Source organism: Megalops cyprinoides, chromosome 14 (assembly GCF_013368585.1).
Source record: "Megalops cyprinoides isolate fMegCyp1 chromosome 14, fMegCyp1.pri, whole genome shotgun sequence".
NCBI classification, from domain to species: Eukaryota; Metazoa; Chordata; class Actinopteri; order Elopiformes; family Megalopidae; genus Megalops; species Megalops cyprinoides.
The window spans coordinates 27934555-27949440 of NC_050596.1; the positions used below are offsets into that span (position 1 = coordinate 27934555).

The window sequence follows — 14886 nt, forward strand, 5'->3', positions numbered from 1 at the left end:
AGAGGTAAAGAGTCTGGCTTGGATCTTGGAGAGAAAGAGGGACGATGCTAGCAAGTCCAGGTGGCTCCTTCTGCGGAAATGAGCAGTGAGTACTGACACAGCAGCAGATCCTGACTTCACCTCCAACTCAGCACAGCCCCGCCCTCACTGACCTCTCCACCAATCATCTCTGCACTCATCTTCATCACACAAAGCACTCAAAGATAAAATGCCTCAACTCCACTCTCTGACAAGTTTTAATGAGTGAGCCCTCGGACATTCACAGAGATGACAGCTACAACGCCAAAAAAACGTAAATGACATGTAATCATGATCAGAAAGACAGCTAACTGCCATTTCAAAAAAAGTTTCAGAAAGGACACATAACTCGCAGCCCCTTTAATTCCTGTGACTTTTGACAGCAAAGGACTTTGATTAATTTCAGGGAGGCAGCGCAAAGCCTCAGGCCTTGAGAGCAGAACCATATGCCTGTCCCCATGGCTGTCCACCAGCCCATTTCCCTCTCCACCTCACCTTCTGCCTCCCAGCCTGGCTGAAGCATACCCACCACAGTCCCACTGTCTCGCTACAGAGCTCCGCTACCATGCCTGCCACTTTTAATGACTCCCCTGGTGTTGTGAAATTCGCCCGTTTTCTCAGAATCATCCAGCACGTATGGATCATGCCTCTGGCCTACAGCTTCACTAGCAGCGGAAATATGTACATATGTATAAATATGTATAAAAATATGTACGTAAGTAAATAAACACATACGCAACAGGGAATAAAATGTGTCCAGTTTGGTGTTCTCAGAAGAATATCTCATGGAAACAAGCAAGAGCAAAAACAAAAGAATCAAACAGAAGCAGAAAGGGAACACTTCCTCTGCTCCTAGGGGGGCTAGCCGTGTGCAATAATTCACACTTCCAGAGCTGAAATTCACACTACGAAACACCCGCAGTTGCCTCTTTAAGGTGGAAGTCATTCAACTCACAAAACACAAGATGAATCAGAGGCAGCCCAGAATCCCTCAGCAGATTCAAGCAATTTGTTTTTATTTTTGATTATAATAATGTGGCCCTTCACAACTACTGAATGGCTACTGGTGCTGTTTACTGTTGGTTTACAGTGGAGAATGGGCGACTCCGTTGGCTTCTGTCAAATGAATTTCACTCTGATGAGCACAAACATGGCCCAAATGTTCAGCAATGAAAATTGCAACAGAATAAATATGTTTGCAATAAACACAGCTATGAAAATCATGCATGTGATTCTTTCCATTTTAAGTAATAAAAGCCTTATGAAAGAGACTTGCAATAACATGATATGGGTAGGAAGCTCAACTGTCGAGGCACTGATTTAAAGACAAAGTTTGGAGAAACTAACACTGCCAGCCATATTATGACAGAAACGTCACTTCATCTGAGCACTGAGTGATGTCTGAGCTCCAAACAGCACATGCCCCTCCCTGTGCCAATGGGTTCTGAGGTGGAGTGGGCGTGGCTATGCCACCAGCCTTGGTTCCGCTATTGGCAGTGCCAGCGCACTGCCAGACCTCAGACAGGATAACCTGCTGATTTGGAAATAACACCACTGCTTTCATGTCTGCAAAACCCACAGCGAGACAACTCAGAACTAATCAAATAAGCCCTAAACATCCCATCCGCGGCTGACAGGCCATTCCGGCTGAGTGAAGGCTATAGCATCACTCGGCCTCACATTAAAACACGCTTTATTTACTGTGGAGTCAACAGTTCCCGCAGCCCGCGGTGATGAGCGTCGGAGAGAGGTCTGCCACAATATAAAACCCTCCACACAAACATCTCAGCTACGTCAGGCCGTGGAGGGGCTGTTTGCTTTCAGATCGCAGGGCAGAGAGACACTCAGAGTGGGGAGGGTCGCTTCATTAACGTTTTGGTTTCTGTCAAGTCACGCCACATCAGCAGAGAACAGGCAGAAATCCCCCAACACTCCCGCTCACAGTGTTTCCACTCATCATTAACCCCCATTTCAAACCTCCTACACAGCATCCCACGGCAGCTTTGGCAGTAACTGTTTTATTAGAGAAATGTTCTCACTTGGGAACATTTTCAGAGCATGAATTACGCCCTAACACAATGCCCAACAGGTAATTCAGCTTTCTTAGTGGAAACAACATGGAACATTTGAATGCAAACATTGTGCCATGTTGGAAAACAAGACATACACTATACACCTTGGAAACATTACATAATGCAACGAATACCATTAACAGCAGATTTACTGTGAGCAACAGTAAGTCACAGACCAAAGGTTTGGAAGTGAAATGAACTGATTGACTCTGGAGCTGAAAACGTGAGCACCTGCAGGGAGTGTTAAAGTGAGGCATGTGGCCCCATCTGACACAGGGCTGCTCTGCACACTACAGGCCCGTCAGTGTACGGCAGGACAGCTGGCATCGACTGCAGGATTGTCGATGACAGTATAGGGACTTAGAGGTGCCTGAAAAGTTGCTAGGAGACACTGAGAGTGCAGTGACCCGAGAAGCCCTCACTGATGTCAACCCAGCCAACCCCAGCAGGACATAGACAGTCATGTCCTGACACTGTGGGTTTCTCTCCCAAGTCGGCTAATGACAGCCCAGACTCCAGCTAGCGAAGTCTGGGCTATCGGGTTCACCCTGCACTCAGAATGAGCACCTTTGCCAACTCAGCCACTCGAGTGTCATCAACCTGAAGTAATCCCGGCGCTCTGGTAATGAAGAAATGAGCGATAGCAGGAAGATGGGGCTGAACTCCACTATCACGCGGCAGTCGGAGCTGTCATCAGAAATGAGCCGGCCATCTCGCACAGGTGAAAACAGGCAATTATTCCAACAATCGGCTTCAAACAGCCCAGAACAATTAAGAATTCAGCAGCAAGTGCTCTCGGAGACCATTATCTTAATCTGGACATTTTACAGTCTAATTCATGTGGAATGATTGCACAGCCGTTCGCATTGAAACTGCCTTTCAGTAAGCTGAACCCGAGTATCAAAAACGTGAAAAACTTCAGAGAGGAGCTACAAAGCCGTCCCACGAGGCCTGTCATGTTGTGCCCAGAGCAGCCTGAAAACGCACAAAAGTGGCTTGTTGGAGAGGTTACCATGGCGAACCCCGAGACTCAGACTGCTGCGAGTGGGCTGGCGGTGCGCACGTTTGAAAAGGCAGTGGAGCTGCTTCTGTTTCCTGCTGTTGCCGGTGCTGCTCACGGCCTAGGCTTCCAGAACAGGCAAACTTCCATCTCATCATTGGGGGGTGGCAGTGTAGCATAGTGGTTAAGGAGGAGGACTTGTAACTGAAAGGTTGTCGGTTTGATTCCACACTGGGGCACTGCTGCTGTACCCTTGGACAAGGTACTTAACCCACAATTGCCTCAATATATATCCAGCTGTATAAATGGAAATCATCGTAAAAGGAAAAAAAAAAAAAACTGTAACTGATGTAAGTCGCTCTGGATAAGAGCATCTGCTAAATGCCATGAATATTATTAATATTATTGTAGGGAGATGGGAGTGGCACTGGGCAGGGGAAGGAGCTGGCACCCTGCTGTTGGTCCTAAACGGTCAGACATCAGTACCCACCCAGAGAGGGAGGGAGGTGAATAGAGACGTAGAGGGGGAGAGGATGCAGTCTGACTGGGTCCCCTGGGGTCCGCCGCTCCACCACTGTCTCCGGGCTCTGAAAGGGAATATCTAAGCAGCACCATCTGCAGCGTGTCCTGAGACGTCCATTTAGACTCTATTAGCGGAAAGAGAGCGGGCTGAGGACGCAGGCCTCCCCCGCCCGCACCCACACATGCAGGAGCCGAGCCTGCGCTATGCAGCCCTCACCCTCACATCACCCCCAGCACACTGCTCGGTGCTCCGCCTTGTGTAGTAAAAACCTCACTCACAGGGCAACTAAGGCTGCTCTCTCTCTAATGATCAACAACTCAGAATAACTGCCCCATAATGCAAAACTTCAGACTGATACTTTATATGACAACACACACACATACATACACACACACACACACACACACACACACACACACACACACACACACACACACACACGCACACAGACAGGCAGACACAGACACACACACAAAAAACCAACATCTTAACATGTATACAACACTTCAGCTTAACGATGGCTGCACATCAGCTTCCTGTTGAACAAGGTCAAGAGGCATTTGATTTAAGAGTTGATTTAAGTTTAAGCTGGTGACTGTGACGGGCAGCTATAACACTTCAAACCCACGTCCCCATGCTCCTTCCTTCCCCTCCTGCACTGCTCACAGCACGGGAGAGATCTCTGCATGCGGTGCTGTGCTGTGGGTGAGAGAGGCTCGGGAGAGGGCCCCTGTCCACGGCTCCCTGCGGCAGGATGGCTCTCCGCAGGGCTCTATGAAGCTCCGCTAGCGCACTTTTAATTGACAGAACACAGAAGAACGCACCATCTGTCGAGCCAGGCAGAGTCTCGCTGCACTCTGGGGACTTTAAAACCTAAACGGGACATCAGAGAAAGAGAGACAAAGGACTGGAACACCCATCTCTCTGGCTCCTCCTTCATGCCTTATTTACCCACAATGCCCTTGTGTGTTCATCTGATATTACACTCAGATGTCATTATTGAGTGTCGTTTCCCCAGCCAGGTAAATGAGCTGCTGGTAAAGAGTACATAGTACTACGTAAACAAAAAACTTCCTGTTGAGAGGAAGAGTACAACCCACAGCCATCTGGTCCCCCCACCAATAAGAGGATCTCAAACATGAGCAACAGGGCCTGTTGTCTCTGTCTCTAACGAAGCTATTATGCTGCTTGCAAGCATGTATGCCCAGAGGCAGAACAGCCACGGAGCAGTGTGAGAACAGCGAGCGAAAAGCCGAAGAACAGTGAGAGAACAGCCAAGGCATCTGCCGCACTGCCTCCTGCTGTACAGCAGCAGAGAGGGAGGGGCTCAGAGAGAGAGAGAGAGAGAGAGAGAGAGAGAGAGAGAGAGAGAGAGAGAGAGGGAGGGAGAGGGAGGGAGGGAGAGAGAAAGAGAGAGGGAGGGAGGGAGAGGGAGGAAGAGAGAAAGAGAGAGGGAGGGAGGGAAAGAGAGAGAGAGGGAGGGAAAGAGAGAGAGAGGGAGGGAGAGAGAGAGGGAGGGAGGGAGAGAGAGAGAGAGGGAGGGAGAGGAAGAGAGAAAGAGAGAGGGAGGGAGGGAAAGAGAGAGAGGGAGGGAGAGAGAGAGGGAGAGGGAGGGAGGGAGAGAGAGAGAGGAAGAGAGAAAGAGAGAGGGAGGGAGGGAAAGAGAGAGAGAGGGAGGGAGAGAGAGAGAGAGAGAGGGAGAGAAACGGAAAACCCGCTAACCGAGGTGCTCATTAGAAAGTGATGCTCATTTGTTTTGGTATTGAAAATAGCCTTTCAGTCCAGACAATGGATGTTTGTACCAGCCACCGGAACAAACAGCATATCCGAGTGGCTTCAAAGACATGCTTAGTTGCATGAAAACAACATTTACGGACTTAAAAGGAAATATAAATTACTGACTAATTTGTTCTGCTTCAATTCCCTTTTTGTTGCACACCTTTTCTCCTTGCCAACAGAGAAAAACGGCACCGAATGGCAACAATTACACTGAGTAACACAACATTAAGGTTAATTAAGTCATATTTCGCATACAATACCACAGAAGTCTACGAAATAGTCCTAATGCATACAGACATGGTCTGCTATGTTAGTCATCTGGAAGCATAAAAACAGAACAGGCAACATTCTGCCGTTTCAAGACATGTTTTTCATTTGCAGATTTGCAGACTTAAGATTTGGCACTTAAGAGTTTTCAGGATCTTTATCACAATAACATGATGGAATACACCCCAAATGAAACAAAGCATTTACAATCAGGGGTAGCGAGAGAAAAAAAAAAAAAAACATATCATACCTATAACCGATATGAAACCGAGAGAAGAAAAACCGCGTGGGAGAGAGGGAGACGGGGAGAAAGAGAGAATCGGGGGGTGGGTGCAGGGAGAGGTATGGTGCAGCCTCCTCCATCTGTTTGGTGGATGTAAAAGGCCCTAATGGAGCACATGCACCACCTGGGGCTCCGCAGTGCCACTCCTCCCAGGATCCCACCGCTGGCACCAGTGCTGAGCTCTCAGGCACAGCCTGCCAGTCTGGGCCCTCCGCCCTCCACTCTCCTGCTGCAGCGTCTTACGAACAGCAATCCTCAGCAAATGGACAGTGCTGTCAGTTTTTAAGAATAACCCATAAACAAATGAAGTGTGAGGGATGGGGGGGACGGAGAGACTGTCAGTCTGTCTCCCACTCTGTCCGTCTTTCTCATGAGAGTATGAGAGGGACAGTGTACACCACCTGCCTGTCTCAGCCATTTTAAACAGCTATCACTAGACTCCAGCCTCCTTAATTCTGGCAGTGTCCATAGTGGTTAAGGAGCAGGACTTCTAACCGAAAGGTTGTGGATTACATTCCCTGCTGGGGCACCGCTGCTGTACCCCTGGGCAAGGTACTTAACCCACAAATTGCCTCTGTAAATATCCAGCAGTATAAATAGATAACATTGTAAAAAACTGTAACCTATGCAAGTCGCTCTGGAAAAGTGTGTTTGCTAAATGCCAATAATGTAATGTAATGTAATTCACACAATGTGAAGGCACAGGTTGCTTAAGAGGGTCACACAGCTACCCAGAAGCTAAGACCGCCACGCGCAAGAACTCAGCGTGCTCACTCATAGCCGAGATCAAAGGTGTGCAGCTGAAGGTGGAACAGCGCAGATCTTACCTCCGTCTCTATGGTAGCAGATGGGGAAAAGCTGCACCATCTCCACACAGGCTGGAGGTGATGGAAGTGCCATTCACACACACAGCGATAACGCCCCATGGTCTATATTTATTCCTACCCTTCTCCTGCGAGCATTGGGCTGCCTTGAAGTTCATAAACATGTCCCAGAATGTATGATCAATAAGCACAGATAAACAACCCATTACTGCACCCATCTTCACAGAGAAGCCTGTGGAGAAAGGGCAGACCGACAGATTAAATCATCACAGCTGACAGATCAAAAAAGATACAAGCTGTGAGCCATTATTTTCTCTTAACCGCTGTATTAAGCACTTTCTCCATTTGGAACAGCCTTTTGCAAAAGGCAGTCCCTGGTCTGAGGAAAACTGCAGACACGGAGCAGATCACCCACTGGGACAAAAGGAGCTGTGTTTGTTGAGTCACAGCATTTATTGGCAAACGGAGCGTGTTGAGAGCTGTTGCTTCTGAAGCGTTTGCGATGGAAACGTATGCGATGCCAGTTATATACATGGAAAGAAGCTGTGCAGTGCGAATGCGTCACTGTCTGCGGGCGTCCGGCTGAGTGCCTGTAGGCCCCTTCCACAGCAGCAGACTGGCACACAGACAGCGTGTCTCATGTGCTGCATGCGCGCGCACGCGCACACATGAACACACACGCACACACATATAAACACACACACATACATATATAAACACACACACACACACACACGCACACGCACACACATACATATATAAACACCATCAAACATATATAAACACACACACGCACATGCACACACACGCACACACACGCGCACACACGCACACACACGCACACACACACATATAAACACACACACACACATACGGCTGTGCACAGAACAAAGGACACAGCAAATGGAGGCCACAGTAGCATGCACATGTGGGTTTTCATCTGAGCAACACCGCGAGTCAAAATGAGCACGGAGTCTCCGTTCGCGAATCAGCGGGATCACGACGCCTCCGGTCCGCAGTCGCTGGGATCACGGCGCCTCCGCGGAAAAGACAGACAGAGCGCAGTACTCCTGCACAGGGAGGAGGTCATTTCCGGCACGTGCTCCGAGACACATCGGTCTGGGGGAGAGAGGCGTGATGGTGTATGAGGGGCCGCAATCATCACCAGCCCTGCGTTTCCACTGTACTAATAAATACAGCCCAGAGCCCAGCGCCTCACTGCCTCAGAGACACGCTCTGCTACATACGCCATCACTTAGCATGGGGGACCGAACGGCAGCTCACTGCTCTCTGTGATGGACTATGAAGAGCAGGAGAGCAGCTGGGGGAAAAGGCTCAGCGTGACACCAGGCTCCCGGTGCAATGCACTCCTCATCGTCCAATCAACGGGAAGCAAACCCAACCATCAGACACTGCGGCCAGTTAATGTGTGAGGATGAAATGTTTTTAAGTATTCAGCACGTAAAGCTGTTGTGAAATGGCGCCTGTGGCCAGTGTGGAATGAGGGTTTTGGCTTTAATGAAATGATCAGCTAACAGTCTGTATGAACTCATGATGATGCGAGTTACATCATAAGTAAGGGCAAGGTGCTGTTATAGAAAGAACTGCTCGTTTCCTCTCAGAGAACGTATTAATGTAACAACAGGAATGATCATCACCACCATCCCCCCCCCCCCCCCCCCCCCGTCGCTGAACTGTACTGCTGTCACTGTTATTACTGTGCCAATAAAAACGGAGCTTCCAATGACCTTTACATCCGTTACCACGTCAACCATCGACAGGGCCCGGAATAAACGCTTATCTCCGCAGAACAACAGAGCGTTCTGTGATGTGCAGGGTCCACTCCCTCCCTCTCTCAGAGAGCCCAGGAGGACCGGCGGGGGCTGCAGGGGTGTGCTGGGTCTCAGGCAGACACAGGCACAGCGTGACTAAGAGGGATTAACTCCCCGGCGCTCTCCACAGAAGTCCGGCCTGCAAGGGCACGGCAGGCGTTTCACCTTGAGAAAGACCGCTGACACTGCAGGCCCCTGGGGGAGAGGGCCCAGGCATCGCTCTCTGTGCTGCGGCTGCAGTAAGGTCCTGGGAAAGGAGGAGGGCCCACAGACAGTCTTTTCTACTGGAACAGCTGCACTATCTTATGCATATCGTCATATATAAATAGCCAAGTGTGCACCCTACATGCATTTTGGAATAAAGCCTTATAAACCCGGACAGTACAGTGAATACTCGATAAGAAAAAAATTAGTGAGTAATAAAAAGGCTTTTTAACTAATTATGGAGTATAGATCCAGAGGGGCAGGAGGTGACAACACCATCACAAAGTATACTGCAGCTGCAATGCCACTGCAATGCCACTGGAGGACTGTGACCTCTGGGCCAACCCCAATAAAGGCAGGGTCCTCGGGAGGCGTCTGTGTCAGCAATGAAGTCAAGCAGCCTGTGACTGTGTGCAGTGGGTCTGAGCACCGCGGAGCTCTCCGTCTCTCCACAGGACGACACGCAAGCACAGCCAGCATTGCTGCATCCCCGCCCGTTTGCGGCGGGCTCTCCACAGAGCCCCGGCGGCCCCGGCAGCCAGCCTAATTAAAACAATTAAAAAAAGTAATTACCCATCAGGTCGAACCTGATGGGATGTCCGCGGCCTGCTTCGCGGGATCAATCATCCGCGGCGTCCTCGGTGATGCAATGTTTACCCACTTGGCTGCGCAGACTGGGCACCGGCCCGCGAGAGCAGGGGGCTGGCACGGGCCCGGCGCTCCGAGTGAGGCAGATTGGGCCTGGCAGCAGACAAACTGCAGGGACACGGAGGGAGAGCTCACCTGCAGCGGGGCACAGAGGCATATGGAGCGCAGCACACCGAGCTGTTTAACACCAGCTCCTTCTGTGCTTCTACACAATGCAACCTACCGCATACCGCTGCGGTACGTATCACGGTGCACTGCACTAGATATCACACAGTGTACTGGATATCACTGTACTACTCTGGATATCACACCACAATGTACTGGATATCACTGTACTACTCTAGATATCACACCACAATGTACTGGATATCACTGTACTACTCTGGATATCACACCACAATGTACTGGATATCACTGTACTACTCTAGATATCACACCACAATGTACTGGATATCACTGTACTACTCTAGATATCACACCACAATGTACTGGATATCACTCTACACTATATTGGCTACCACAGCATATCATACTGGATATCATTCCATACTGTAAACGATACAACTCCATACTGTACCAGACATCATGGAAGACTGTACTGGATAAAACTCCAAGCTGTAAAAGATATACACTCCATACTGCATCACATACCATGACACACTATATTGGATGTGACTCCACAAATCAAACAGATGTAACTCCATACTGTACTAAATGGCATGGCATTATGTGCTGGATACCACTTCACACTGCACTGAATACCACTCCACACTGGTCCCAGCCCATTTCATTCTCTGAGAGACTCCATTTTATATTCCGTTATCTCATAGTTTAGCAGACATCATGGACCCAGTTTGATAGGTTCTCTGATATACACTGAATTTTTAATGCAAAAATTCAGTTTAAACACGACAATCTGTACAATCACACTGATCCATCCACGCTCCCACAATTCTTTGGGCTTGACCCCCCATTCCACACTGGAGGATCTAATAATATTTAACCGCAGGCTAAAATTCAGGTTAACTTCACACCAAAACAGGCACGTTTACAGATAAGCAGGTACTCTGGAACTGTTGTTATCAAAGTGAGAAAAGGCTGGATGTTTCCTCATGCCTGAGATTCCTACCTCAGCAACCCAAAGCCTTTCCTCTTCGTCTTCTTATCCTGCTCCTCCGCTTCCTCTCCCTTCTTCTTGTCCTTATCCTTCCCTTTGCTCTTCTTCTCCTTCTTCTTACTCTTGGCCTTCTTCTTCTTGTCCTTCTTGCCGTCCTCCGCGTCCCCCAGGCCCTGCCGGGAGGAGCCGCTGGCTGGGGTGTCCCGGCCGGAGCTTTGGTCCGAGAGGTCATCTGTCAGGAGGACAGCCACACACACAGTCAGCTCTCTCTGACGCCCCAAAATAAAACACAGAACCAAAGCTGCCTCTTCTGGAACACATCACCTAGTTAGCATGAGAGTAGGAATCACCGTTTAAGGGTACAACAAAAGAATGATTCCCTGTACAATGTAGCATGACCACAGAGATGACAAAGAGGGAGTCAATGGTTTGTAAATCCATATTCTTACGATATGAATCCAACAGGAGAATGAGTGAGCTTGTGGTTTTGGTCAAATTTTGATCAAGTTTCTTGGTTCTAGTAATCTCCTGAGAAACCTGTTGTGGATAGACTGAGAAAACAAAGCGAAACCACAGTACGGCCGTTGATATCATAAATATTTGGCTGAATATATGGGCATCATGCCAGCACTATTGGGATGTTCTATACACCAGGGTATGTTGCAAAGTGAAACCGCTAAGTAAATTTCGTACAAAGCCCAAAGATTCGGCACAAGTTTTCCAATCAATTTAAACCTTTACAAAATAAGGACTTAAGCCATTTTATAGTCATTGATTTTTTTTTCCTTTCTTTCTTTTTGAAACCACTTTTTTTCTCAGGACTAATAGCATGCAGATGAAAAGGGAGAGAGGCTCGTAATTCCAAACCCGCTGACAGACCCATCTGTTAGTGCCCTTCCACAGAGAGGCGGTGTGAAATGAGCGATCAATCTCCCCCCCCCCACCCCCCCCCACCCCAAGCTGGGGCCTTTTATTCCGCCTCTCTCTGACGCCGTCAGACGGACACTTCACTTCATAGCGGGGAAGAGATGTAAATTTGCTCGGGCGCCTTGGAAACGGAAGGTGTTTGGTGCAGGGACGGGAGCTGGGAATAGGTGCGCGTGTGAGAGGCTGCAGAGGCGGGGTGGGCGATGGCCGACACCATGGCGGCTTCATCCGAGACTCTCACCACAGGAAATGAATGTATAACTACCTTACATTTTCCCTCTAAAAAAAGTAAACACAGTTTCACGTTCATTGCCTCTCTTTCTTTCCTCTGCATTTTCATGGCCCTTGGACGTTGCGCTGGATTTAATTTTGCGAGCAATTTAGCAGAGATTCAAAGCAGGAAAAGACTATTGCTGCTTCAATGTGGGAGATAAAGAGGTACACCCCCCTTCAACTCCCACTAGTGCTTCAGCTGAATGGCCAGGTTCACGGACAGGGCTGCTCTTTTCACGGTGTCCTCCATCTCGGCATTCACTGGCCAAGGCCTGCCCTCTCTCCACGCACAGGGAGCAGAGACAGAAACAAGGGCCCAGCGCAAAGTCTGAAATTGAATTGAAGTCTGAGCGGCTCTCGCATCTTTAAAGCCCAGCGTTATTCATAAACACAGCGGATCCTCAAAGGCCCTGTCTCAGAGCTCTCCACGCTGTAATGTGCATCAGCGCATCCTTTTAGTTGGCACAAACACTGGATCTTACTGTCTATTAATCCTGAGGATCCCAGCGTGGGGTAGAGCACTCATTCATAAGAGGGAGGCCTGCTACCGCCATCAGTGTGTGCCGAGAGAGACTTAGAAAGGGTAGAGGGGCAGATTAGGAAGGGGACTGTATCCCTTCTGCTGGTGGAGTCACTGAGGGGCCACAGGTATCATGAGGATACAGTGACAACTTAGACTAACACTAGGGACAGAATTCTGCAGCTGTTCCTTTGTCTGGGTCACCCATGCTGGCATTCAGAGTTTCACAATATTCTGCTTTTACTGCAGACTAAAAACCTAACCCTTAACATAAGGCCGTTCTTTCCTTCACTTCCCAATGAGAATTGGTTTCGTCCATTCCTGTGGTAAAGAACTTCTAACGCTTTCTAGCACTCACCACTTCCCCCTGTTAATTCATGATGGAATTTAGGGTATAGCTACCTTAGACTATCACCCTAATCCATATCACACAGACATGTATCAGTTCCACATACAGGGAGTGAGATACCTTTCCGCAAGAAGACATCAGAGTTCAAATAGACTGGCAGGGCCTTCTAAATAAGAAGAAGACCAAAGCCTCTTACATGAATCAGTGTTAATCCAGTGAGGAATGACAGACAGTGTCATGGCTATGGAGTGTCTGCTACAGGATCGATACGCCCAGTCACACCTGTAAAGGTTTACAGTCTCATCTCACCGACACAGGGGATTAGCGCCTACAACAGGGTAATGGAATAAGACTGTTTATTGCATGAGGATGACTGTTTATTCTGCTGCAGAGCTCTGTGTGTGTGTGAGTGTGTGAGTGTGTGCGTGTGTGTGTGCGTGTGCGTACGCGCGCATGTGTGATCTCTCAGACTCTCGCAAGAAGGGCATGAACACTTACAGTGCTCCCTGTGAATTCTGGATTTCCTCCAGTCTAAATTCTGATAAAAATATCATGTGTCTAAATTGAATGCTCCAGACAAAACTGTTGAGAAACATATATCCTAATACTGGTCACAGGATAAACTGTGACCAGTCATCTCTATCCCCGGAAATCTGCTTTGTCTATCCTATCCTGTAATGTCTGTCCTGTAATGTCTCCTGTAATGTCTGTCCTGTAACAGCTTCAACAAACTGTAAATCTCTAACATACACTTTGCCTCTCAAGCAGTCCATGTGGACTGATGATGCAGGACTCTGTATATCCTGGGTTGGATCCACCCCCTCTGGTTGGAACCGTTTCGGCTTGCAGAGGAAGGGTCATGATAGGGTTAGTGTGGCGGGCTGGTCTTGTGTGAGGCGGTGCAATGAGCCCTCTTCACTCCACACTCTGACAGTAATGAACTGCTCTCCGCAGGTGTCAGAGATCTGTCCTTTCGCACCAGAGTCCCAATTAGTGTGGCGGCGGAGCTGAGCTACACCATACACGCGGTGACAGACACTCTGTATACATCATTTACTCTGCCTTGTAACTGCAAGAAACCCCTGAAGGGGCCAACATTCTATGGGGTCTCTACTGCAAATCTGGAACTGCCTCAGTCACTCTGTCATAGATTGTTAATGGGCACTACCCATTAGAAAAACACATATTTATGTATGTGTGTTTCTGCAGTACCTGCCTATCTGCAAAAACACAGATATATACATACACACAAATACATGCCATTTGTCATTACTTTTCAGCGGTACTTTCACGGCCTCAGAACTGTGCACTTTTAAAAAGTTTTCAGCTGTTCCAGTGTACTCATTGTACTAGTGTCCTAGTGCAGTGTGGCCCTGCGAAGAAACAGCTGTTACTGCTGCTAGCTGATTGGCTGGGCTCTCACCATCATCCAGGTCGGGGGGGGCCGTCGTAGGACTTGTCGATGGCGGCGCGGAAACTCTCGTTGCAGCCCCGCCCCCGCACCATGTGGGGCCGCGGGCGGTGGAAGGGCAGCTCGTTCTTCCTCACCTCCGACATGGCCGTCTGCAGGCTCTCCAGGGAGCTGGATTTCTTCAGCCCCAGGGTGGGACCCAGTTCCTTCCCCTGAGCCACCTCTGAGAGGGGGGACACGAGAGACGGGGGGGGGTCAGTGCCGGGGGGATGAGGGGGAGGGGGGAGAGGGGGTGATGCTGGGCGTTTCACTGCAGAGGTGAGTAAGGATGCTGGGAACACAGCGAGAGGGAAAAGGACAGGTGAGAGGATGGTAAAGAGGGATGAAAGAGAGACAGGTAGAGAGGGGGACGAGAGAGACGGGCGTCAGTGCCAGGGGGATGGAGGGAGGGAAAGGGGGTGATGTTGGGCGTTTCACTGTGGAGACGAGTAGGTGATGCTGGGGGTATGAGAGAGAAAAGAACAGGTAAGAGGAGGGAAAAGAGGTATGAGAGACAGAGAGGTAGAGAGGCAGACGAGAGAGATGGATGTCAGGGCGGGAAGGTGGAGGGGAGGAGTCGAGGAAGAAGAGGTGATGCTGGATGTTGCACCGTGGAGACGAGCGAGCGATGCTGGCAACATATTGAGAGGGAATGGAAGAGCTGAGAGGGGTGTAGAGGGACGAGAGACCGAGAGGTAGAGAGGGGAGGAGGAGGAGAGGCGAGGAAGAGGAGGGACAGGTGGAGGACAAAAGAGCGAATTTAGATGAAGGGGAGGAAGGAGGAAATCGGAGGAGGAAGC

At 49.3% G+C, this 14886-nt stretch overlaps 1 protein-coding gene across 1 annotated transcript in view; it reads right to left on the reverse strand.

Annotated features, from left to right (window-relative positions):
* LOC118789431 (partitioning defective 3 homolog B-like) overlaps positions 1-14886 on the reverse strand; it is a 206495-nt gene that overhangs the window by 62248 nt on the left and 129361 nt on the right. The window contains 2 exon segments of the mRNA XM_036545850.1: positions 10580-10801; positions 14063-14270. Of these exon segments, the coding sequence (XP_036401743.1) occupies positions 10580-10801; positions 14063-14270 (430 nt within the window).